General features: G+C 38.3%; 1 protein-coding gene across 13 annotated transcripts in view; it reads right to left on the bottom strand.

Moving 5' to 3' along the window:
* The window catches only part of CFAP20DC (CFAP20 domain containing), a 260,347-nt gene that overhangs the window by 130,534 nt on the left and 102,044 nt on the right, over nt 1–27,769 (bottom strand). For all 13 annotated transcript variants that reach the window (XM_012099769.5, XM_042235990.2, XM_012099779.5 and 10 more), the window contains one exon: nt 16,144–16,300. In XM_012099769.5, the coding sequence (XP_011955159.1) occupies nt 16,144–16,300 (157 nt within the window). The remainder of the gene's footprint in view (nt 1–16,143; nt 16,301–27,769) is intronic.

Below are 27,769 nucleotides of genomic sequence, written 5' to 3'. Positions count from 1 at the left end.
CATTTTGAAATAAATTTAGACTTACAGAAAAGTTACAAAAATAGTACAGAGTTCCAATATACCCTTTACCCAGCTTTCCCTAATGTTAACATCCAATCTTCAAATACTTTCAAAGAAAAAAGTAGTTTAATTAAAGTAGTATTTTTATTATTATAGCTTGCATTTCCAATGAGATTTCATATTATTCATATATATTTACATGGATATTTAAGTTTTCATTATAATAAATTTTCTGTTCATGTTCTTAACCCATTTTACTATTAGGTTATTTTAAAAAGTTATATGACCTATCTTATGGCAAAGATATTAAGCTTTGTTATATGTAGCAAGTAGGAATTTAGTTGCTGTTAACATTCCAAAAAGCAGTTTTACTATGTGCATCAAAAGCCTTAAAAATGTCCATGATATTTCACTCAGTAATTTCACTTATGAATATATTCTACATTTAAAAAATCAGAAACTCAGATGAAGGTCAATATAAATGTTTATAATTTCTGAAACAAGTTGAATTTCCAGTTAAGAGTTTATAAGACACTGTATTTACAAAGATGGGAAAGGTTCAAGATAAGATGTTAAATGAACATAGTATATCCAAATCTCAACTATAGAAAATTGTTCAATGAAACATACAAATAGGAAAAGGACTAGAAAGAAATATACCAAAATGAAAAATAACTTTTCCTGATTAGTCTAAGCATAGTTTTTATTTCTTCTTCATAATAATTTTTAGTAGGAAAAAATTTCTTTTAGAATCTAGTGGAAAAAATTTGGTTTGTGCACATGTGAATATGAATAGTAAGAAAAATTCAACCAAATTCATCCCTCAAAAATATCCTTATGTAAGTATAAACTCTAACCATGTTTATAAAGGCAAATGATGTTAGGTTTTTGTGCATCCAAGCTGTGGCCATTCCCTAATTAGATTTTAATGTCCTAATCTTGAAAAGGAAAATGAATCATTTAACTAAAAACTTAAATGCTCATCAGCAATGTAATGGTTTCCAAGTGTCCTAAAGTTCCTTATTACAAATGCCACTGAGCTTATAAATCTTAGTTCTCAGGTATTCTTTGTCCATTCACTTCTTACTTGTCATTGACATTTAGAAAGCCAATGTAAAGTAACTGAGTAAATGAACTCTCAAAATAAAAAAATTTGGAAAGTATGTAAACTAACTCTCTCTCTATATATATATATTTGACATGTCATTTCAGACTTCTTGAGGTAGAAAAAGATAATTTCCACATCGGTGCCAATATTGATAAACTGAGATTTTTATATTAATAGAGAAAGAAAATTCTGTAGGCTAATAAGAACCTGAAATAAAATGATGTATTCTGAATCCTTTGAAGAGAAATTATAGAAACTTTAGCTCATAGGGCTTGTGTGGATGGTACAGGGTACAATACTACAAAGTTTGAAATGTATCCAAAAGAAAAGCTGAATTTCCAACTAATAAGAGACAAACAGCAAATTCTGGTAACCAAAAATCCACACGTTTTTATGAAAGACAGAACAAGACAGAGACTATTACAAAACTCCAATCCGAATCTTACAGGAACGTGGTTGACATGCAAATCAGATTTCACACTAAAAGACTCAAATTCCCTCTACATCATTTTTCCTTTTTCTATATATTCTCTCTCTTTGCTCTCAGAATTGTCTTACTACTTATTGGATTATTTACTGAGGAAATGAATATTGTGGCAGTATAAAATAAAACCTGCAATAAAGGGATAAATTAGAGAAAAAACTACTGATGTATTATTCTAAAATAGAGCATAATCATTAAGTGACTACTGACTGTCAAACTTCCTGAGATTTTGTATGGAAAGTTTCATTTTTGAGAAAGAGGAAAGAAACTTTAGTCTCATTTTTCTGTGATCCCAAACTATGAAGGGGCTTTAAACCGGGTAGCTAGATGTTTTCTGATAGATCTAAATAAAACTTAACTCATCTCCCCACCAACCATTCCCCCTTCTCTAGGCTCAATTACTAGGTTACATTATTTTGTATTTTTAGCATTTATGGCTTAATTTAAAAATAGACTAATTCCAAAAATAGTACAGATCCCACACAAAAATTAAATAGTGCTGAACTGTATTACAGGGCATGGTCTACCTATAGTCATTCATTTACTCATTTTTATCATTCAGTAAATTCTTTCTGAGTCTCTACTATGTGCCAGGTACTTATCTAGTGGCTGGGAATTTAGTGGTGAGCCAGAGTTGACTCTATGATGGCTTTATTAAAGCTTATACCCAGCAGAGAATATGAAACAAGCTATATCACAGTTAATTATAATTGTGTTAAATGCTCTGAAAGAAAAGTTCAAGATGTTATGACAGAAGTAATGGGGGAATCCAACTTCATAGGTTGTTAGGGAAAGTCTTCCTGATAAAAGAGACATTTAAGCTGAGTCATAAAGGATAAGCAGAAAATGGCCTGGTGAAATGGGGTGGGAGTGATTATTCAGGTAGATGAAACAGCTTTTGAAGACTCTGAAGATAGAAAGACTTTGGTGCATTCTAGGAAGTGAAAGAAAGACAGTTCTGCCACACTGAATAGTGAGAGAATCCCAGTGATACATTTAATAAAACACTTGGCTCAAATGAGGTGCTTAATAAATGGTCATGAACAAAAGCCCCTTAATAACAGTCAACCTAGATTAAATGCAGCTGCCTAGTCTTCTGTTTTTTTTTCATTGGTTGTTCTTTATTCAGCTATATCCTGAATAGTACTCCATGCACATTTTATTTGGATATTTTTTCTCCCCAGATGGCAAATAACAAATCAAGCAGGCAATCAGATACTAAGGGATGAGAGCCTGTCTTGTTCTTTCATACAGGTTCTATCTCCAGGGTAGGGGCTTAGTATGGAAACACGCAGACTGCTTTTTGAACTATGATACAATAGAATTTGAACTGCTTTTGCTAACACATCTGAAAGAACATTATGTTGGCTAGAATGGTAGGCTCAAAAAGGCAAAATGGTATGTGAATAAGGCTCTGAGAAAGCTAACAGATTTGCTCATACAGCATCCAGACACAACCAGATGGTAGTTTTTTTTGACACCTTTGCTCCCAGTATGAGATAGTGTATTATTGCAATGTTTGAGTGACTCTGTAACCCTGTCCTCCTTTCTATGGTCATAAAGTCCTCATAAAATGAATCATTCTATGGTGTTTAATACCCTTGATGAGGATCTTAACTAGCTTTAAAAATTAACTCATCAATTTTAACACATATATAAAGCACTTTATGCATTAATCATCATCATCCCCATTTTATTGGTGGGGGGGGGGAGAATGCCTTACAAAATAGTTAGATTTATAGATCTATTTCCACTACAGATACTCATAATTCACTGTAGTTTAAATAAGAACCAATTCTGTAATAATTCATTGATTCTGGATTCAACTATATTCATTTTACTTACTTGTAGTGCTTAGTACAGTACCTTACTTATATCAGATCTCACCTCTCTGAAACATCACTGAGAGCGAAGCAGAAAACACAAATGTTTCCTTACTGCTAAAATATTTGTTTTTGTTTGGGCTGCTATAACAGAATACTGTAGATTGAGTGGAAATGTGTAGAAATAACAAATTTATTTCTCATAGTTCTAGGGGCTGAGAAGCTCAAGACCAAGGCACTAGCAGATCTGATGTCTGATAAACATCCCAACCCTGGTTCACAGATGGCTGTCTTTCTTCTGAAACCACATGTGGTGGGAAGGGAGAGGCAGCGTTCTGGGATCTCTTATTGTGTGCGTGTGTTAGTCGCTCAGTTGCGTCCGACTTTTTGCAAACCCATGGACTGTGGGCTCCTCTGTCCATGGAATTCTCTAGGCAAAAATACCGGAGTGGGTAGCCATTTCCTTCTCCAGGGGAACTTTCTGACCCAGGGATCGAACCCAAGGCTCCTGTATTGCAGAGATTCTTTTACCATCTAGCTACCAGGGAAACCTGGCTATCTTATTCAGTTCAGTTCAGTCACTCAGTCGTGTCCGACTCTTTGCGACCCCATGAATCGCAGCATGCCAGGCCTCCCTGTCCATCACCCATTCCCATAGTTCACTCAAACTCATGTCCGTCGAGTCAGTGATGCCATCCAGCCATCTCATGCTCTGTCGTCCCCTTCTCCTCCTGCCCCCAATCCCTCCCAGCATCAGACTCTTTCCCAATGAGTCAACTGTTCGCATGAGGTGGCGAAAGTACTGGAGTTTCATCTTTAGCATCATTCCTTCCAAAGAACACCCCGGGCTGATCTTCAGAATGGACTGGTTGGATCTCCTTGCAGTCCAAGGGACTCTCAAGAGTCTTCTCCAACACCACAGTTTAAAAGCATCAATTCTTCGGCACTCAGCTTTCTTCACAGTCCAACTCTCACATCCATACATGACCACAGGAAAAACCATAGCCTTGACTAGACAGACCTTTATTGGCAAAGTAATGTCTCTGCTTTTGAATATGCTATCTAGGTTGGTCATAACTTTCCTTCCAAGGAGTAAGCGTCTTTTAATTTCATGGCTGCAATCACCATCTGCGGTGATTTTGGAGGCCCCCAAAATAAAGTCTGACACTGTTTCCACTGTCTCCCCATCTATTTCCCATGAAGTGATGGGACCAGATGCCATGATCTTCGTTTTCTGAATGTTGAGCTTTAAGCCAACTTTTTCACTCTCCTCTTTCACTTTTATCAAGAAGCTTTTTAGTTCTTCTTCACTTTCTGCCTTAAAGGTGGTGTTATCTGCATATCTGAGGTTATTGATATTTCTCCCAGCAATCTTGATTCCAGCTTGTGCTTCTTCCAGCCCAGCATTTCTCATGATGTACTCTGCTTATAAGTTAAATAAGTAGGGTGACAATATACAGCTTTGACGTACTCCTTTTCCTATTTGGAACCAGTCTGTTGTTCCCTGTCCAGTTCTAACTGTTGCTTCCTGACCTGCATATAGGTTTTTCAAGAGGCAGGTCAGGTGGTCTGTATTCCCATCTCTTTCAGAATTTTCCACAGTTTATTGTGACCCCCACACACAGTCAAAGGCTTTGGCATAGTCAATAAAGCAGAAATATAAATTTTAGGGGGACACATTTAATCTAGTTAATTTAACAATACTGGTATAAAGTTGATTCTTTTTTTTATTCATTCATAAATCCCTTCTTTATGGAGTTTAACTGTATTAATGCAGAAAGATTTTAAGAAGCTGTATATCATATCAGTTACAGAACAGGTTCTGGAGCAAGGCAGCCTGGTCTCATGTTCTGGCTATAGCAAGCTGTTGTGTGATCATGGCATTGTAATTATCTTGCTCTGCCCTGTTCTCCATATCTGTGAAACATGGATATGAAAATAACACTTCCCTTACAGGGTTACTGTGATGATTATATTAGTTAATGTATAAAAGGATAAGAATACTACCTGGTACATAGCAAGTGCTATATAAATGTTTATTATTAGTAACAGCAGACACTTATGAAAATTATTTCATTACAATGGTGACGACACAACTGCATCCTGGTATGTGTGTTTTTCTTTCGTTGTGAATAATAAAAGGTTTTGATGTTTAAAGGAACTACACAAAATCTTCACTATCCTGAGTGAATCATTCCATTACAGTTTTTTTTGAGAAGAAATTGATTTTAATAAAGTTAATCATTTTACAGTAAAATATTCAGTGGCATTTAGCACACTCACAGTGAACGTACCCATTAATCTGAATCTCCCCATTCGCTCTGGTCCCTAGTCCCTGTCAGTCACAAACCTACAATACGTCTCCATGGATTTATCTATTATGGGTATCTCATGTGAATGGAATCACACAGTATGTGGCCTTTTGTATCTGTGTAAATAGTACTCACCAATTTTTGTCAATCTGCTCATCCAGAGATGGACATGTGGGCTGTTTCCACATTTTGGCTATTGGAGGTAATGCTGTTGTAAACATGCATGCACATGTATCTGTTTTTTGTTTGGGGAAGCATATACTTCAGAGTGGAATTGCAGGGTCATATGGTATTGCTGTGTTTAAGTTCTTAAGGAACTGCCAAAATGTTTTCCACAACGAGAGAACAATTTTGGTTTCCTATCAGCAATGCTTGAAGATTACAATTTCCCTCCACATTTGCTAACACTTATTTTCTATAAAAAAATTATAGCCATCCTAGTAGGTATAAAGTGGTATCTCACTGTGGTTTAAAATTTTATTTCCCTAATGAACAATGATGTTTAGCCTCTTAGGTTTGTTGGCTGACATTTGTATTATCTTCTTTTGTGTATCTTCTTTGGAGATATAGTTAAGACTTTTGGTAATTCCCTGGTGGCTTAGACGGTAAAGTATCTGCCTACAATGCTGGTGACCTGGGTTCAATCCCTGGGTTGGGAATATCTCCTGGAGAAGGAAATGGCAACCCACTCCAATATTCTTGCCTGGAAGATCCCACGGACAGAGAAGCCTGGTAGGCTACAGTCCATGGGGTTGCAAAGAGTCGGACATGCCTGAGCAACTTGACTTTGACTTTAAGATTTTTGACCATTTTAAAAAATTGGGTTTTTTGTTTTTGTGTTATATATTTCAGATTCTAGAATATATCAGAATATATATGTATACTTTATTTATGAAACAGAGTATATATTCTATCAGATATGTGTTACAAATATCTTCTCCCATTCTATAGGCCATCTGCCAGGGTCCAGCCCTGGCGGATCCAGGAAATTCAAAGAGGGGACGGTGTTGGCAAGGAAAGACTTATTAGATTAAGAAACAATAGTATAGTAGGAAAATTAAGTGGAGAAAGAGGGCTGAATAACTTGGATTATGTGGAAGACCAATAAAATTCCAGACAAGGAATTTGCACCATCTACGTTGGGCCACCGGCGCTCGCTTGAATATCTAAGGGTGCCTCACCTTAGGCTCCCTTTCACGCGGGTCTTAACAGCCAGGGCAAGTAAGTAGACTTGGCGAGCCTCTGCGCCCCAGATGGGAATTCAGCCTGAAATTAAAGTAAAGAGGAAAAAAGAGGGAAAGGGAGAAAAGGAGAGAGAGAGAGAGACACGGGGGAAACCAGTCCAGTGACTGGCTCCATCCTCTATTGTTCAGAAGGCCTTTTATACTTTTGATAAAACATGGAGATCAATGGGTAACACAAAGTTATGCAGCGTTAGCAGTCCAGACTCTATCAAAACCAGGCTTTTCTCTCTGCATACCTAATTGTATACATAAGTCTTAGGTAATTTACATCATCTTCCAGCCAGAAGGGCCAATTAACATTTTACAGCCTTTTTTCTGATAAGGGTTTGTCAACCAGAAGACTTATTTGTGTTGATCTTCCCAAAGTCTGGTGCCATTCTCAGAAAGCACTAAATAAAGTTACATTCTTACATAGCAAGGACACAAGGAGTGCAGTGATATATAACAAAGAGAAAAGTAATTAACTCAAAAGTCTAGTGTTGCTAACATCAAAACTACTATATATCTTTTTCCATATCCCGTTTACATTGATTAACATCCTCCCAGGTGCCTAAAAGATAAAGAATATGGAGGCCTGGCGGTAATCATTGAGTCAACAGTGAAAACCCGTCACCAATATGATTTTTAACTCTTTAGAAAAGGCTCTGTATCTTTAAGATGCTTTAAGCTCTGTGCCTCTCATGGTTGGAGCGGGGGGGGGGGGGGTGTGTGTGGGGGGGGGGGGGGGGTGGTGTAAGCAATTCACAAGCTGTAAGAGGTCCAGGGGAACCTGTTAGGCAAGCTAGAGAGCTATCAGAGGGGGTTTAACTGAAACATCCCTTTCAAATGCAGAAAAAGCCCTGAGTTGATATCAGAAGAGTGGAAAAGCAGAGTACAAAAGCCAGCAGATTTTTGTTTTTTTGTTGGGGTACATGCTCAGGAAATTCCAGGGGGACCCCTGAAGTCTGATCATGACCTTGCATATGTCAGCTTCCTTCCTCATGACCTTGTCACGAGTGGGATTCCTCACACTGGCTTCTGGCAGCCATCTTTTCATGTCTTCACTTGATCTTAGTCAAAAGCTCAAGAAGCGATTTTTCACTGTCTTGATAATGTCATCTGATATACAGTTTTTAATTTTGATAATGTATAGTTTATCTACATTGAACATTTTGTTACTATGGTTTTGGTAACATATCTAACTGCCAAATTTAAGGTCATGAAGATTTATCTCTATTTTTTTTACTAACTCTTTAATGGTTTACCTCTTATATTTAGGTAACTGATCCATTTTGAGTCAATTTTTTTAAATTGGGTGAGGTAGGGTTCCCCATTTGTTGAAGACACTATTCTCTCCCCATTGAATGTTCTCGGTGTCCCTGCCAAAATCTGATGTATGCCTTTATTTCTGGATTTAACTCTGTTTCATTGGTCTATATGTCAGTCCTAACAGCAACTCCTTTGATTTTTGTAACTTTGAGACAAGTTTTGAAACTGAGAAGTATGAATCCTCCAACTTTGTTCTTTTTTTTAAAGAAATTTTTGAATATTCAGTCCTCTTGCAAGGCCATATGAATTTGAAGATTATTTATTCCATTTCTGTAAAAAAGGCCACTGACATTTCAAGAGAGACTGAATTTATTCTCTAAATCATTAGGCATGATATTGAAATTGAAAATCTTAACAATATCATGTCTTCCAATTCATGAAGGTGGGATGTCTTTCCATTTAGATAGGTTTTTCTTAATTTCTTTTAGCAATGTTTTATAGTTTTCCATGTACAAGTCTTTACATCCTTGATTAAATTTATTCTGAGGTACTTAATTATTTGGATGGTACTGTAAATGAAATTGTTATCCTTAGAGGTTTTGAGATTAAATTTATTCTGAGGTACTTAATTATTTGGATGGTACTGTAAATGAAATTGTTATCCTTAGAGGTTTTGAGAAACAATATTTTATTATAAACAGTATTTAACTTATATGCAGAGTTCATCATGAGAAACACTGGGCTGGAGGAAGCACAAGCTGGAATCAAGTTTCCTAGGAGAAATATCAATAATTTCAGATATGCAGATGACACCACCTTTATGGCAGAAAGTGAAGAAGAACTAAAGAGCCTCTTGATGAAAGTGAAAGACCAGAGTGAAAAAGTTGGCTTAAAGCTCAACATTCAGAAAATGAAGATCATGGCATCTGGTCCCATCACTTCATGGGAAATAGATGGCGAAACAGTGGAAACAGAGGCTGACTTTATTTTTCGGGGCTCCAAAATCCCTGCAGATGGTGATTGCAGCCATGAAATTAAAAGACGCTTACTCCTTGGAAGGAAAGTTATGACCAACCTAGATAGCATATTCAAAAGCAGAGCATTACTTTGCCAACAAAGGTCTGTCTAGTCAAGGCTATGGTTTTTCCAGTGGTCATGTATGGATGTGAGAGTTAGACTATAAGGAAAGCTGAGTGCCAAAGAATGGATGCTTTTGAACTGTGGTGTTGGAGAAGACTCTTGAGAGTCCCTTGGACTGCAAGGAGATCCAACCGGTCCATCCTAAAGGAGATTAGTCCTGGGTGTTCATTGGAAGGACCGATGTTGAAGCTGAAACTCCAATACTTTGGCCACCTGATGCAAAGAGCTGACTCATTTGAAAAGACTCTGATGCTGGGAAAGATTGAGGGCAGGAGAAGGGGACGACAGAGGATGAGATGGTTGGATGGCATCACCAACTCAATGGACATGGATTTGGGTGAACTCTGGGAGTTGGTGATGGACAGGGAGGCCTGGCATGCTGAGGTTCATGAGGTCACAAAGAGTCAGACACAACTGAACTGAACTGAATTATAAAATATAATAAATATCTTAGAATAATTCTGAGTCTTGATATAGGGACACTGGTGACTAATTCTTGTGCGATCTTCTATTGGCTGTTAGGTACCTCACCCATTTTACTTCCCCTGTCGCGGTTTGCTAGGCAAGGGCATTGTGAGTTCAGCTCCTCTCTGGGAAGGAGTGGAAATGTAGCCTTAAACTGACAAGATTTGGGTATGATGTACATTCACCTTACCTGCAGGTGAGGAGAGAAGTGAGAAAAAAACTCAACAAAGTCAATTATTAAAAATACTAAATCGTTTTACTTATTGTGGATGGTAAACTTGGGCAGCACTGACAAAATGGCAGTCAGAGGGTTGGTGTTGGGTTCTACCTTCTGCAGTCTGCACAAGATGTCTCATTTCCATGGACCTTCTTTTCCTTATTTGTATAATGAAGACACTGAATTAGATGGTCTTTAGGGCCTTTTCCTGATCAATGAGTCTATGAAGACACCAGTATTTCTGATTTTTTTCTGTCACCTTTGAAGGGATAATTTTCTTCAGATTGTTAGACATCCAATAAAGATTTACTGTATGGAGATAGTGAATGAATAACTGAACAGTTAGCTAGCCCTACTTCATTAATTCATCAAGCATTTATGACACGTTACTGGTGCCAGGTCATGTGCTAGAAATACAACTGTGGAGATCCAATTTTAGCCCTCAAAGGGCTCCTAGTCTTAAATCACAGTTTAGCTCTTCTCTTCTTGCATTACTGAACACTGAACACATACTCCCCAGTCCTGAGATTTCAGGAAGAACAATGAACTGGGGAGACTGGGGAAACAGGAGACCTATAAAACTGTGATTGGCAGCATAAATTCATGAATGGATCATCACTTGTTCTTTTCTCTCTTCCATCTTTCTCTATCTATCTACACATATATCATGTTTTTTTAAAAAATGCAAAATGATACAAGTTAATCAATAATTCAGTCATGCAAATGTTAGTCCATGTTCCCTTGGGGATCATAAAAGTAATAAACTAAATTGAATCATCATGCTTTACTACTTGTCCAGCATAAGTCATTCTGCTGGACAACCAAGAAACTGGTCAACTGCTGTTTTAGGGTTCTAATAACTCATTTTCTATTATATCCCACTGTGTAACAGAGAACAGCAACGGAATTAGGCAACATATCCTATCATGGTGAGTCTGAGAGGTCCTAAAGTAAAATAGTAGTAGTTTAAACGAGCCAAGGATAACACAGGACTGAGCTTAAACATGCATTTAGTATGATATTTTAAAACTGAACCTGAGAATGGAATGTAAGAAACACATACACAAATTTCCTTGGATAAAAGTCTCAATGCTATGACCGACTAATCTGTTTTGCAGAAGGCAATGACCCATCCTTCAGAAAGAAAGACAAAGGGACATTCATCACTTACTGTAATACAGACATCAACAAAACAAGTCACCAAATTCTTGAATTCTATTACAGGACATCTCTTGTATATTTCCTTTTAAAATCATCCCTCTTTTCCATCCTTCCTTGAAAGGCACTGCACTATAGAAATTGTGCTGTGGGCTTAGTCGTTCAGTCATGTCCGACTCTTTGCAACCCCATGGACTGTAGCCTGCCAGGCTCCTCTGTCCATGGGGATTCTCCAGGAAAGAATACTGGAATAGGTTGCCATTCCCTTCTCCAGGGGATCTTCCCAACCCAGGGATCAAACCCAGGTCTCCCCATTGCAACAGTAATTAGGGCAATGAAACTATTCTGTATGATACTGTAATGGTAGATACATGTCATTATTGATTTATCAAAACTCACAGGATATACTAGGTTGGCCAAAAAGATTGTTTGGGGTTTTTTATAACATGTTAAATTTACTATTTTTGGAACAATATATTTTAGTTTTTTGTCTTTTAAGTTTCATGCTTACTTTATAAGTGACTGACCCTCTACTTTTATTATATGTTTACCTTTTCGAGTGAGATTTTTTTTGGGGGGGCCTTCCCTAGTATTTCAATTGTACAAGAATCCACCCACTAATGCAGGAAATGCAGTTTGATTCTTGGGTAAGGAAGATCCCATGGAGAAGGAAATGGTAACCCACTCCAGTATTCTTGCCTTGGAAATTCCACGGACAGAGGAGCCTGGCAGGCTACAGTCCACAGACTCTTAAAGAGTCTCAAAGACTCTTGGACGTGACTTAGCGACTGTACAACAATCGTCAGGTTCTTACTTTCATGTGCTTCTTGTTTTAAAATTTATTATTAATTAGTGCTATTTCTTTTCAGCTTAAAGAAGTCTCTTCAATATTTCTTGCAGGGTTGGTTTAGTGTTGATGGATTCCTTTAACTTCTGTTTATCTGGGAAACTCTTGATTTCTTTAGTTCTGAACAATAACCTTGTTAATAATTCTTGGCTGAACTTTCTTCCTTTTAGCACTTTGAATATGTTAAGCCACTCTCTTCCGGCCTGCACAGTTTATGCTAAAAAATCTAATAGCCTTGTGGGTTTTAGTATGTAACAAGTACTTTTTTTTTCTCTTGCTGCTTTTAGGATTTTCTCTCATCCTTAATTTTTATCGTTTTAATTATAATGTATCTTGGTGTGTGTGGCTCTTTGGTTTCAACTTATTTGGAACTCTGTGCTTCCTGGATCTGGATGTCCATTTCCTTTCCCATATTAGGGAAATTTTCAGCCACTATTTCTTCAAATAATTTTTTTTGCCCTTCTCTCCTCTTGTGGGACTCTGTAATGGGAATGTTATTTCACTTGCTGTTCCAAAGGTCTCTTAAGGTATCTTCACCTCTTAAAATTCTTTGTCATTTTGCTAGTCTGTCTGGGTGATTTTCATTGCTTTGTCTTAGCTTCTTTATTCCTTCTGCTGCCTAATCCAATCTGTTGTTAACTCCTCTAGTGTATTTTTTAGTTCAGTTATTACTTCTCTTTGGTACTTTCTTCTATTTCCTCTCTCTCTGTTGAAGTTCTCACTCTGTTCAACCATTCTTCTTCCAAATTTAATGAGCAACTTTATGATCATCATTGAACTCTGCCAGGAGACTGCTTATCTCTGTTTCTTTTATTTCTTTTTCTGAGGTTTTATCTTATTCCTTCATTTGGAACATATCCCTTGGTCTCCTTATTTTGCTTAATTATGTTTGTTTCTATGTATTAGGTAAATCCACTGTCTCTCCCAGTCTTGAAGGAGTGGCCTTATTTAAGACATGTCCCAGTGGCTCAGAAGCACAACATTGTTTTCCACCAGAGCCTAGAATTCAAGGGTTTGCCGAACTATTTGGGCTGTGTGTGCCTTCCAGTTTTGGCAAGGCTATGGCTGTGGGTGGAGCTGGTACCCAGACTGGAAGCAGTGCCCAGTCAAAACATAGCCCTAAGGCTGAGGCTCCCAGCAGGGCAGACACACTGGCGTAATAGATGAGAAAGAGAATTCCAAAATGGTGCTTGACAGTTCTGATATTACAAAGTAGCCTGAGATCGTAAAAAGGTCTATTGCTAGAGTTTCAAAGCTGGGAGATTATTCCAACTGGTTTCTGACTCTTAAGCATATGTTTCAAGGTTAGTAAGTAGGACCCCTTCACCTATGATCCAGGCACTTTTCAGCTGGTGCTTGTGTCCTGTGGGTCAACTGGTTTTGGGGTCTAGTAGGTATGCAGGAAGCTCTTTAAGAGCTTTAAGAGTGGACTTCTCATCCCTGCAGTTTTATAGTTTTCCTGGACATACTGCCCACTGGTTTTCAAAGTCAGGCTACTTTAGGGGCTCATCTCTCCTGTACAGGACCTAGGGGCTGGGTTCCTGGCATGGAGCTCAGATATCCTGTTCCTCAGGGGTTAAGGTCCATAGCTCTGTGACCTTTCCCATTTGTACACTGCTGTGGCGGGGTGTGGTTCTTTTCCCCTGGGGGGAGACTTTATCTCTGCCTCTCATACCTTTGTGGCTTCCCTTGTGGCTCAGCTGGTTCCACCTGCAATGTGAGAGACCTGGGTTCAATCCCTGGTTTGGGAAGATCCTCTGGAGAAGGGAAAGGCTACCCATTCCAGTATTCTGGTCTGGAAAATTCCACGGACTCTACAGTCCATGGGGTAACAAAGAGCTGGACTCGACTGAGCGACTTCCACTTTTCACTCTCTCATAGCTTTGATGCTGTTTAAATCCTTTGTTGTGGATATGCTATTCATCCAATAAGAAGTACGTCAAGGCTGTATATTGTCACCCTGCTTATTTAACTTATATGCAAAGTACATCATGAGAAACACTGGACTGGAAGAAACACAAGCTGGAATCAAGATTGCCAGGAGAAATATCAATAATCTCAGATATGCAGATGACACCGCCCTTATGGCAGAAAGTGAAGAGGAACTAAAAAGCCTCTTGATGAAAGTGAAAGAGGAGAGTGAAAAAGTTGGCGTAAAGCTAAACATTCAGAAACGAAGATCATGGCATCTGGTCCCATCACTTCATGGGAAATAGATGGGGAAACAGTGGAAACAGTGTCAGACTATTTTTTGTACTCCAAAATCACTGCAGATGGTGACTGCAGCCATGAAATTAAAAGACGCTTACTCCTTGGAAGAAAAGTTATGACCAACCTAGATAGTATATTCAAAAGCAGAGACATTACTTTGCCGACTAAGGTCCATCTAGTCAAGGCTATGGTTTTTCCTGTGGTCATGTATGGATGTGAGAGTTGGACTGTGAAGAAGGCTGAGTGCTGAAGAATTGATGCTTTTGAACTGTGGTGTTGGAGAAGACTCTTGCGAGTCCCTTGGACTGCAAGGAGATCCAACCAGTCCATTCTGAAGGAGATCAGCCCTGGGATTTCTTTGGAGGGAATGATGCTAAAGCTGAAAGTCCAGTACTTTGGCCACCTCATGCGAAGTGTTGACTCATTGGGAAAGACTCTGATGCTGGGATGGATTGGGGGCAGGAGGAGAAGGGGACGACAGAGGATGAGATGGCTGGATGGCATCACTGACTCGATGGACGTGAGTCTGAGTGAACTCTGGGAGTTGGTGATGGACAGGGAGGCCTGGCGTGATGCGATTCATGGGGTTGCAGAGTTGGACACGACTGAGTGGCTGAACTGAACTGAACTGAACTTCCAAGAGATTCATTCCAAATGCAGCTGTAGACTTCTTGTGTCCAGGGGAGGAGGTGAGTGCAGGATCTTCCCATGTCTTTGTATTGAACCCTCTCCTAAAGACAGTCAGTCTTCATCTCCCCTGAGGCTCTATGCTCTGAATCTTACTGGTAAATCCCCCTATAAAACTAAAAGTTTCAGCCTTCTCTGCTCTTTTCAGTAGTCACGTCTCAATTTGACAAAATTTATGAACATCTTTTATGTTTTGTTATCTCCTCTTCACCCTGGTGGGTTTATACCATTTTTATTCCCATGTTATAATTTTTTTGCAGCTTTAGAAAGAATCAGAGACAAAAACATATATTTAATCTGTCAAGTTTTGAGTCACTTTTTCCTTATATTTATTAAAAATTTCAATTAGGTTATCATTTACCTCTTATGATCTGATATGGAATTCACCTAAATTTATCCATATTTCTATAAATTTTGAACTTTCTTATTAACTGGGTACTATTTTTTTTTTAATGAAATCTTTCACTTTCTTGTACAGCCTTTAAGTGGTATATAAGATGACTAGCCATACTTCCTGGCTTTTGATCTCTTTGGGGAGCTGTAAATGCATTGCTGTGTTTTATTACCAAGTGAATTTATAGGCACAGTGTCCTGTTCCACAAACACTCATCCAGATGCAGCACAAATCTACAGTCTACATATAAACTTCTAAGAAATCACCTTTGCCATCTAGTGTGCAGTTCTATTTCCTGGGCTTCTAGGAGAATTGATTTTGTTAAAAGTAATCCCAGATGAAAATAAAAAGAAGCAATAGTAGTCCCTCAATATTTTAGTTGTTTAAGATATCTTAGCAGGAGAGTTTGTGCTGCCTTATGAATTCCAGGTGGCTCTGTTTCCTGCAGAGTACAGTTATTACTAATTTAATGAGTAATTACTATATATATTTCCAGTCTCTTTAAAAATCATATGAGGAATATCTCAGCCATCCTTCTATCTTACCATGATCATTAGAAAATTAATTTATTATTATTTCTATCAAGATGAATAAGCTCTAGAGACCTGCTGTATAACACTGTAACTACAGTCAAAATAACACTTATTAACAATAAAATTTGTTAAGATAGACCTCATGTTAAATGTTCTTTCCACAATTAAATAAAGATGAATTAAAAAAAAAAGAAAAACACGCTGTCCAAAGGCATGTCTATCTTTTTTAAAAACCGGAGAAGTAAAACATCTTGATAGTAGTTTGAACATACCATCTTTATCAGCAGTGTCTTGAGGCTTGTATTTTAAAGTGAAGATCTTTCGTAGCTTACAGTTCGCTGAGACAGTAATTCCATCCAGTGACTGGAAAACTGCTCCTTTGAATATTTCATTGGTAAATGCCACCAAGTCAATGCATAGATTGCACCACTAAAATTAAAAAGGGAAAGAGGAGTAAGTACTTTTTACAGTCACATAAATGAAGAAGCCATCTTAAGTGGAAAGTTCACTGAGTTGAGGCAATCAACCGGGTCAACCGGCCCCAGACCAATTTTTCCCTTTAGGTAAATCTATCTGTTTTGGCTTCAATTTTCTTAAAAACTATCTTGATTCTTCCAAAGAAATCATCATAATATGAACTACACACTGGTCACCTGGCTACAGAATTCCTATCGTGAGTCAAGGCTTTGACAACTTAAGAGATCTGTAGGCAGTTAACTGCAGATGGGTTAGACCACTTAAATTTTGAAAATCAGAGATAAGTAGCCAATTGTTCCTTCAAGAGGACTAATTTGATCACAATTAGCCACTTATATTTGTTTTTTAAAAAAGCACAGATGAAACTGAAATTGGAAACTGGGTCTAAAGTGTGGCCAGTGCTGTCTACTTACCAATTAACCTATTGTACAGAAATAGATTCTTCTAAAGAATCTGTAATTATGCCTTGTATTTGCCAGTTTTTAAAGTACTCTTGCAGGGCCTAATTTCTGTCCATTAAACAATTAGAACCCTCAATACTTCAGCAGATGAATTCTCTAAATGGTCTTACTGAGTTAAAGAAAAAGAGAAAATAATCATTTAGTAAAAAAATAAGACATGTAAAACTGCAGGACAAAAGCAGTAAAGAGAATTTTTGAAGTTAAAAGAAAAGCAGTATTTAAAATTGTCTGTGCTTATAACAGGCTCTTCCATTATTTGCTTAGAAGCACATTTTATATAAGGTCTATTTTATTAATCTATCAGAATCAAGAGATATATTAACTGACAAAGGAAATATAATGTCATTTTAAAAGTCAAATTCCACTTAAGAGTTTTGGTTTTAATATGGATGAGAATCTGAGTTTGTTTCCACAGTACAAGAGTAAAAAAGACTGCAGTAAAATATTGATTAAATACAGAAAATTATTTTCTTTGCAGATGTCTCAACAGTAACATTGTATTTCCAGGTGATGGGACTGTTCTGATATTTTTTTGGGGAAAGGAGCCTGGTGTAATGAAGGTAGGAGGTAGGACTGAGTGTAATATAACAACGAGGCTGGCCTAACAAGCAGAAGGCACTCTCCTGGGAGGTGTGGGAAGTAATGTGGGATAGGGCATTGAGGCCAGCTTGTGGAGTTGTTGGAAGATCAAGAAGAGAAATGTGGACTGCAGAGGGTCAAGTGCCACTGTGGTTCTTGAAGGAGAATGTAAGAAAAGTAGGGTAACTGCGAAGTCTGAATTAACCTCAGTGAAGGAATATTTGGGGCGGTGGAGGGGTACTGGGGGAGAAGGCTGAGGTAGAATACAGACAGACAGAGGCAGACCAGTTAGTCTCCATCAGCCATTTAAGCATGAAGTGCTAGCATAGGACGTGAAATGCACGGGACAAATTCAGTATGCATGCCATACAGTGAAACACTATGGCTTGGTAAAAAACAGGCTGTATGGAAGTTTTTGGGTTTTCAGCTATCTAACAATAATTGTTAATATTATTATACAAGTATTACTGTTGCAGAAACCAGTAATCGAGAAACCAAGCACCACACTGTAAGAGTTGGAGAACTCAGGTTTATTATGCCAGCGGGCCCAGAGAATTAACACTCTAAGCTCTGAGCCCTGAACAAAGGGGTTACAGAGTTTTTATAGACCTACTCTAGTGGGCAACACTAGCTACTAACAGGCTGGTTTAAGGAACAGTGATCAAGATGGGGAGGGGAATGCCTGACCTTTACACGGACAGGCATGATTAAGTTTGCAGAGGCTGGGTGATTGCAAAGAGCAGGACAAGAGTGAGTAAGATTAGTTCCAGATTGTAGTATTTTAAGTCCCCACTTTCTGAGACTACGTGACCTAAGTGATTCAGACTTTGCAAGGAGCAAGCTGAGTTACAGAGGCAGAAGGAGCCAGAGGTTACGTGAAATTTTAACTTTTCCTCTTCATTACGATTATTGTTAAAAATTTTGGTCCTATTCCTTAAAAATTTAACATTATGCCCCAATTTCAATCTTTCAGCTGGTTTGTCCCATTAGTAATCACATTTATCCATTCTTTTTCATAGGTTGTTGTTGTTTAGTCACTAAATTGTGTTTGATTCTTTTGTGACCCTATGGACTATAGCCTGACAGGTTCCTCTGTCCATGGGATTCTCTAGGCAAGAATACAGGAGTGAGTTGCCATTTACTTCTCCAGGGGATCGTCCCAACCCAGGGATCAAACCCACATCTCCTGCTTGGCAGGCAGATTCTTTACCACTGAACCACCAGGGAAGCCTTCATATAGGTGCTACATGCTTATCAGGTGTTGAGACACTGGGCATAGCTTCAAGGATAGAGCACTGAATAAAACTCCTTTCAGTCTGGGAAGGCAATCAGTCATGTGGCATCTGTTATGTACAGTGAGTATAGAGGGCGGGAAGGTGGGGATGTTCAACAAAGGCTTCTTTTTAAAAAATTAATTTTTTTATCATGACAGTGTATGTAAATATAGGTTAAATATAGTGCCAATAGTTGTACACAAAATGTAGCCCCCTGTCACTTTTTCACTCATCCAATCATATTGTCAACTCTTAACCTTTCCTTCTCTCTGTATTTTTAAATAATATTTCTTGATTCATCAATTTTAGACATTTATCTGCTGACTTATTATGGTAAATAAGACTTTTAGCTCATTTACACACCTTAATTTCCGACTTCTTCCTCCCAAGATAATTATCTGTCATTCTCTTTCTCCCTTCTCTTTAAAATCTATATTCTGTGTTCTCCTTATTTTGACTATGTAACTATTATGAAACCTGAACCAGGTGCTGCTCTATGATTACCTCCACCTCATACAAGTCCTTCATATTTCCACAGTTAATAATGGCTTTCAAATTATCTCTTTTTTGAAATAAATATTTTAAGTCTTTCTACATTTAGAAACTGCTTGGAGGTGACATCTGAGTTTGGTTTTGAACAATTAATAAGGGTTTCCAGGGCCAGGGAGGCATGGGAATGTGCTGGGCAATTTTTTTTCCTCAGGAACCTGCCCCTTTATCCTCTGCTTAGATGAACTCTTAGGTGGCTGCACCTGAAGACCCCAATGGACTCTCCCAGCTCTGCTTGGAATTGGAGTCAACCTCCTTCACACACTGTGAGTACAGGAAACCAAGCCCTTACCTACTAAATGCTTTTCTTCCCCCCCACAGCTTTACTGAGAAATAACTGACATCACTGTACAACTTTAAGCTGTGCAGCTTGATGGTTTCATTTACTTATGTGAACTGATTACTACAACAGATTTAGTTAATATTCATCATCTCACACAGATACAATAAAATGGAAAAAGATTTCTTCTTGTGATGAGAACTCTTAGGATCTACTGTCTTAACAGCTTTACTATAGTTCATCAGCAGTCACCATGTTGTACATGACATCCCTCAGTTCAGTTCAGTTCAGTTGCTCAGTCGTGTCCGACTCTTTGCAACACCATGGACTGCAGCAAGCCAGGCCTCCCTGTCCATCATCAACTCCTGGAGTTTACTCAAACTCATGTCCACTGAGTCAATGATACCATGCAACCATCTCATCCTCTATCTTCCCTTGCTCCTCCTGACTTCAATCTTTCCCAGCATCAGGGTCTTTTCAAATGAGTCAGCTCTCTGCATCAGGTGGCCAAAGTATTGGAGTTTCAGCTTCAACATCACTCCTTCCAATGAATATTCAGGACTGATATCCTTTAGGATGGACTGGGTGGATCAACTTGCAGTCCAAGGGACTCTCAAGAGACTTCTCCAACACCACAGTTCAAAAGCATCAATTCTTCAGCACTCAGCTTTCTTTATAGTCCAACTCTCACATCCATACATGAGTACTGGAAAAGCCATAGCTTTGACTAGATGGACTTTGTGGACAAAGTAATGTCTCTGCTTTTGAATATGCTGTCTAGGTTGGTCATAACTTTCCTTCCAAGGAGTAAGCATCTTTTAATTTCATGGCTGCAATCACTATCTGCAGTGATTTTGGAGCCCAGAAAAGTAAAGTCAGTCACTGTTTCCCCATCTATTTGCCATGAAATGATGGGACCAGATGCCATGATCGTAGTTTTCTGAATGCTGAGTTTTAAGCCAACTTTTTCACTCTCCTCTTTCACTTTCATCAAGAGTTTCTTTAGCTCTTCTTTATTTTCTGCCATAAGGGTGGTTTCATCTGCCTATCTGAGGTTATTGATATTTCTCCCAGCAATCTTGATTCCAGCTTGTGCTTCATCCAGTCCAGCATTTCTCATAATGTACTTTGTACATAAGTTAAACAAACAGGGTGACAATATACAGTTTTTAAAATATAAATTTATTTATTTTCATTGGAGGTTAATTACAATATTTTATTGGTTTTGCCATACATCGACACGAATCTGCCACAGGTATACACATGTTCCCCATCCTGTACCCCCCTCCCTCCTCCCTCCCTGTACCATCCCTCTGGGTCATCTCAGTGCACCAGCCCCAAGCATCCAGTATGATCCATCGAACCTGGACTGGCAATTCGTTTCATATATGATATTATACATGTTTCAATGCCATTCTCCCAAATCATCCAACCCTCGCCCTCTCCCACAGAGTCCAAAAGACTGTTCTATATATCTGTGTCTCTTTTGCTGTATCGCATACAGGGTTATCGTTACCATCTTTCTAAATTCCATATATATGCATTAGTATACTGTATTGGTGTTTTTCTTTCTAGCTTACTTCACTCTGTATAAAAGGCTCCAGTTTTATCCACCTCATTAGAACTGATTCAAATGTATTCTTTTTTTTTTTTATTTTACTTTACAATACTGTATTGGTTTTGCCATACATTGACATGAACCCACCACGGGTGTACATGCGTTCCCAAATATGAACCCCCTCCCACCTCCCTCCCCATAACATCTCTCTGGGTCATCACCGTGCACCAGCCCCAAGCATGCTGTATCCTGTGTCAGACATAGACTGGCGATTCGATTCTTACATGATAGTATACATGTTACAATGCCATTCTGCCAAATCATCCCACCCTCTCCCTCTCCCTCTGAGTCCAAAAGTCCGTTATACACAGCTGTGTCTTTTTTGCTGTCTTGCATACAGGTCGTCATTGCCATCTTTCTAAATTCCATATATATGTGTTAGTATACTGTATTGGTGTTTTTCTTTCTGGCTTACTTAACTCTGTATAATAGGCTCCAGTTTCATCCATCTCATTAGAACTGATTCAAATGTATTCTTTTTAACGGCTGAGTAATACTCCATTGTGTATATGTACCACAGCTTTCTTATCCATTCATCTGCTGATGGACATCTAGGTTGTTTCCATGTCCTGGCTATTATAAACAGTGCTGCGATGAACATTGGGGTACACATGTCTCTTTCAATTCTGGTTTCCTCGGTGTGTATGCCCAGCAGTGGGACTGCTGGGTCATAAGGCAGTTCTATTTCCAGTTGTAAAAGAATGAAACTAGAACGCTTTCTAACACCATACACAAAAATAAACTCAAAAAGGATTAAAGATCTAAATGTAAGACCAGAAACTCTAAAACTCCTAGAGAAGAACATAGGCAAAACACTCTCCAACATACATCACAGCAGGATCCTCTATGACCCACCTCCCAGAGTACTGGAAATCAAAGCAAAAATATACAGCCTTGATGTACTCCTTTCCTGATTTGGAACCAGTCTGTTGTTCCATGTCCAGTTAAGTTGAATGATTCTATGAAGACCTACAAGACCTTCTAGAACTAACACCCCCCAAAGATGTTCTTTTCATTATAGGCGACTGGAATGCAAAAGTAGGAAGTCAAAAAATACCTGGAGTAATGGGAAAATTTGGCCTTTGAGTACAGAATGAAGCAGGGCAAAGGCTAACAGAGTTTTGCCAAGAGGACACATTGGTCATAGCAAACACCCTCTTCCAGCAACACAAGAGAAGGCTCTACACATGGACATCACCAGATGGTCAACACCAAAATCAGAGCAAGAGTTCCAGAAAAACATCTACTTCTGCTTTATTGCCCATGCTAAAGCCTTTGACTGTGCGGATCACAACAAAGTGTGGAAAAATATCATCCCTACTGTTCACTTATCTTATAGAAGATACAAGTGCCCACCCTTGCCTCCCACTGTGTCTAGTAACCACAAATCTGATCTCTTTCCTGTGAGTTTGGTGTTCTGCTTAGATTACACATGTAAGTGAGGTCATTCAGTATTTGTCCTGTCTTACTCATTTCACTTAGCATATAATGTCTTCAAGGTCCATCCATGTTTTGCATTGGGTAGGATTTTCTCACTTTCTTATGGCTGAAAAATATCACATTGTACATATATACCAGAGCTTCTTTTTTCATCCACAGATGGACACTTCAGTTTCTTCCATGTCTTGGCTGTTATAAACAATGTTGCAGTGGTTATGGGGGTGAAGGTATCTTTTCAAGTTAGTGCTACCGTTTGCTTTGACTGTGTCCCAGCAGTGGAATGCCGGATCATTTGGTAGTTCTATCCTTAAGTTTTTGAGGCACCTCCATACTGTTTTCCACGTGGTTATACCAATTTATAATCTTACTAACAGTGCACAAGGGTTCCCTTTTCTCTACATTTATACATATTTATCTGTTGTCTTTTTGATGATATCCATTCTAAGAGGTACGAGTTGATGTCTCTTTGTGGTTTTAATTTGCAATTCCTTAGTAACTAGTGATGTTGAACATTTTCTCATGTATCTGTTGGTCTACTGTATATCTTCTTTGGAAAAATGTCTAGGCCCTTTGCTCGCTTTAACTGAAATTTTTCCCCCATTTTTTACTATTGAGTTATTTGAGTTCTTCATATATTTTTGACATTAACTCCTTATCATATATATGGTTTGCAGATTTTTTTCTCTATATCATAGGTTGTCTTTTCATTTTGTTAATGTGTTCTTTTGTTGTGCTGAAGCTTTTTAGTTTGATGTAGTCCTACTTGTCTATTTTTGGTTTTGTTGCTTGGATTTCAGGTGTGATTTACACACTTTCTATATATCCCAAATCAAGCTGCTTTTATTTCCTCTGCCTAGATTAATGCTTCATGAAAAGTACTCAACAAATAATGGCATGCAGGTATGTGTAAGAGCATATGGAGATAAGCATATAAATACATGCCTGCACACATATTTTCAGTCTTTCACTTTATCATCATTCAACAAACCTCATAAATGTGTAAGTGCTGATAAGTTATTTACTGAATCTATCTTTTAGAAGTACAGATGGGAGTAGTTCTTGGAAAAGATGGGGATAACTTTCACAAATCTTCCTTGGTTAGAAGAAATGGAGGTTTGTTGCTCTTTTTTCTTTTTTGGTTAAGCTGATATTTGGAAAGGTTACAATTTTCATAAGCTTTCACAAATAATCATTATTCTTATAATTTCTGTGATATATTTTCTGAAGTTATGGAAAAGTGTTTTGAGTTCTCTACTATGAACAGGTGGATTATCTGTTGATCTTTATAACATATTTTCATTATCATTGGGAATCATTCACACTTAAAATCCCCTTTTTCTGACATTTTTCTTGATCTCTAATCACTTTACCCCTATGCAAAACTCCAGTCCAGCAGGGAAGAGCTCCTGATCTAAAATATTTACAATTACAGGTCCTTGAGAAATAATCACAGGAAAAACACCAGTCTTGATAGAGAAGAGACAATTCTGCTTAGTTTGTTGCTTGGATTAATAAGAGAGTTTATGCTATTTAATTTCAACATGGAATTTTCCATGAAAGAACTGACTGCCAAAGGGTGAAATCATGATTCAAAGAATTTAACTTCTAGTTTTTACTGAAATGTTTTGGCAATATGGCTTCATTGTATTGGTGAAACACGCATACACATGCACACACACACATACACACACACACACTCAAATGCATGCAATAATAAGCTCTTGGTTGTCCCTGAATTTTTTTGATTGTTAACAGTACACAGCATTAGCCAGCAATGCCTTGCTAAAAAGAAATGACAAACAAAAAACTACAATTTTGTAACCCAGCAATTCTAAAGTACATCTCTTTCCAGAATTTTAGAACTTGTTTCTGTTTTCATGCTCCCAAAATAACAAAAAAAGAGCTTTTAAGACTTTTATTTTTGTGCTTTTTAAAATAATTTTTCACTTCAGTTTTAACTTCTCAACAGAAAATCTGCTTACAATGACTTTGTCCATCTTTTTCATCAACATATTGTGTTTATTAAATGATGCAAGCAGAGAGACTGAAATAGTAATTTCCACATGGGCAGAAGTAATTACCTATTACTAATGTAAAAGTAATTTCCCCATGAAAAGCAAGTCACTGCAACCTCTTAATATGGAAAGCATGTCATTGAGGACTGGAATTTGGGGCTGCCAATGTAGCTCATGACTGCATCAAGGAAAATCAAGTTCCTTGCAGAAGTACCATCACTGTACCTGTTCAGCAATCAATCCCTACCTCCCAATTTCTACCCTCCTCCAGCAAGCTCTCTCTTCCTCAGATAGCTGTCCCATCATTCTCTTGCTAATCCTCAAGTCGCCCTTTCACTGTGCCCTTAGAAATCTGTACTACTGAAAAGTAGTTATATTCTCTATATTCTTTTAAGGGGCCTACAGGCTTCCCACATGGCACTGCTGCTGCTACTGCTGCTAAGTCGCTTCAGTTGTGTCCGACTCTGCGCGACCCCATAGACGGCAGCCCATCAGGCTCCCCCGTCCCTGGGATTCTCCAGGCAAGAACACTGCAGTGGGTTGCCATTTCCTTCTCCAATGCATGAAAGTGAAAAGTGAAAGTGAAGTCGCTCAGTCGTGTCCAACCCTCAGCGACCCCATGGACTGCAGCTTTCCAGGCTCCTCCATCCATGGGATTTTCCAGGTAAGAGTACTGGAGTGGGGTGCCACTGCCTTCTCCACACATGGCACTAGTGAGTGGAAAAGAATCCATTTGCCAGTGCAGGAGATGCAAGAGATTTGGGTTTGATCTCTGGGTTTGAAAGATTCCCTAGAGAAGGAAATGGCAACCCACTCCAGTATTCTTGCTTGGGAAATCCCATAGAAAGAGGAGCCTGGTGGGCTACAGTCTATGAGGCTGCAAAGAGTCGGACATGAGTGAGCACACATATGGTTTAATGGTCCTACACGCCTTACCTTACATGAAACCTGGCTTTTCTCTGAGGTATTACTTCCCCTTCAAGTCTAGAGTTGAAGTTCACTTATGGAGTTTACCTGTGGTTCTACAGCCTTCAGTTCTGAAGCCATGGGACTGTGGCACTGGGAGAGAGTCTGTTCTCCTGACTGTGAAACCCTACCTTCTTTGAAACCTGAGGCATTGCACAGACAGGCCCTTCCACCCTTTAAGTTTCACATCACCCTCCACTCACTCCTTACACCTCCTCAGACACACCACTTGAGAACACACACTTGAGTAAAACCACACCACCCTATACACATTCTTGGAAAACACTGGGACCAGGTTCATCTTACTCTGATATACTGTTTGACACACTAAAAGTCCCTTAACGCCTTTCCTTCAGAAGTCTTCCTCTCCTCTTTACTCCTTAATCCAGTCATGTGGTCACATCTTGAGATTTAATTTCATTACCCTGAAATACTTAAAAAATTTGAACTATATTCTGTTTCTTAATCTGGCAGCTCTCTCCAGTTAACCTCTAGTGACAATACCTTTTAAATATATTCCTCCAGAGATGCAAGATTTGGACTCTAGAGCCAAACTGTCTGGATTTGGATTCCAGTTCTACCACTTATTAGTTATATAATCTTTGCAGTTATGTGTTCTCTTTGTCTCTCTTTGCTTATTTGTAAAATGGTGATAATAATGACGCATCTCTCATAGAGTTTGTTAGAACTAAATGTTTAAATACATGTAAGCATTTCTAATAGTGTCTGCTGCTGCTGCTGCTGCTGCTAAGTCGCTTCAGTTGTGTCTGATTCTGTGCGACCCCATAGACGGCAGCCCACCAGGCTCCCCCATCCCTGGGATTCTCCAGGCAAGAACACTGGAATGGGTTGCCATTTCCTTCTCCAATGCATGAAAGTGAAAAGTGAAAGTGAAGTTGCACAGTCGTGTCCGACTCTTAGCGACCCCATGGACTGCAACCCACCAGGCTCCTTCATCCATGGGATTTTCCAGGCAAGAGTACTGGAATAGTGTCTAGCATATGGTAAATGATCAATGCACATTAGCCATATAAGCTCTCTGACTTTCATACCATGAAATGTAGACTTTGAGGATATAGTTTGATGAGTTTTGACCATCTCACACATCTACATACCATAACTCATAAAGGTACACAACATTTCAATCACCCCAGACAGATCTTTTGTGCAGCTTTCCAACCAGTCTCCACATTCATATCTTTTAAGGTAGAAGCACTAATTTCTTTCACCTTAGATTAATTTTGTCTATTCTATTTATATAAATGAAATCACAGTAAATGGCTTCTCACACTCAGGCTAACATCTGAGGCTCATCAGTGTTGATACATGCATTGGTAGTTTATTCTTGTTTTGCTGAGTAGTACCTCACTCTGTGCATAGAGCACCATTTGTTCAGTCTTCTGCTGTTGGACTTTTGAGTTATTTCAACATTTTGGCCATCATAAATAAAGCTGATATAAAATGCAAATTTGTATATACATATTTTCATTTCCTTAGATAGACAGCAAGAAGTAGAACTGTTGGATCAAAGGGCAAATGTTTAACTTTATGAGAAACCTCCAAAGGTATTTTCAAAGTAGTTATACCATTTTCCACTTTACACTAGAAATTCATGAAACTGCTTTACATCTCGACAACATTTAGTATTTTTGTCTCTTTTAGCCATTCTTAGTGGGTGAAGTAGTAGAGGTAACTGTTTTTTTAACTTGTATTTCCCTGACTGATTGTATAGAGCTTTTCTTCATATACTTATTTAATCAACTGTAAAAATCTGTTGAATTAGTTTTGCCTTAAAAAAAGCTATGTCTTTTCATTATAGAGTTGTAGGATCTAGTCTCAATAAGTCTGTTGTCAGTTATATATATTAAGAATATCATCTCCCATTTTGTGGCTTGCTTATTCATTTTCTTAATATCTTTTTGATGCACAGTTTTAAATTTCATTGAAGCCTATTTTGTCAATTAATTTCTTAATTATGGTTAATGCTTTCTGGGCCCTAAGAAATATCTTAAAGTAGCTTTTTGTATTTACATTTAGATCTATAATCCACCTCAAATTAAATTTTTGTAAATGGTATGAAGTATGCGCTGAGGTTCATTTTTCTTTCTTGTATATACCCAGAATTTCCAGCTCTCAAAAAAAAAAAAACCCTCTGCCTATTGAACTGTTCTGATGCTTTGGTTGATGTACACATGTCTGGGTGTTTGGAACTTTTTATTGGTATCTATGCCAGGTACGT

Source organism: Ovis aries, chromosome 19 (assembly GCF_016772045.2).
Source record: "Ovis aries strain OAR_USU_Benz2616 breed Rambouillet chromosome 19, ARS-UI_Ramb_v3.0, whole genome shotgun sequence".
In the NCBI taxonomy this organism is placed as follows: Eukaryota; Metazoa; Chordata; class Mammalia; order Artiodactyla; family Bovidae; genus Ovis; species Ovis aries.
The sequence above is the reverse complement of the archived record's forward strand: the minus strand, read 5'-3'. Positions and strand labels throughout refer to the sequence as shown.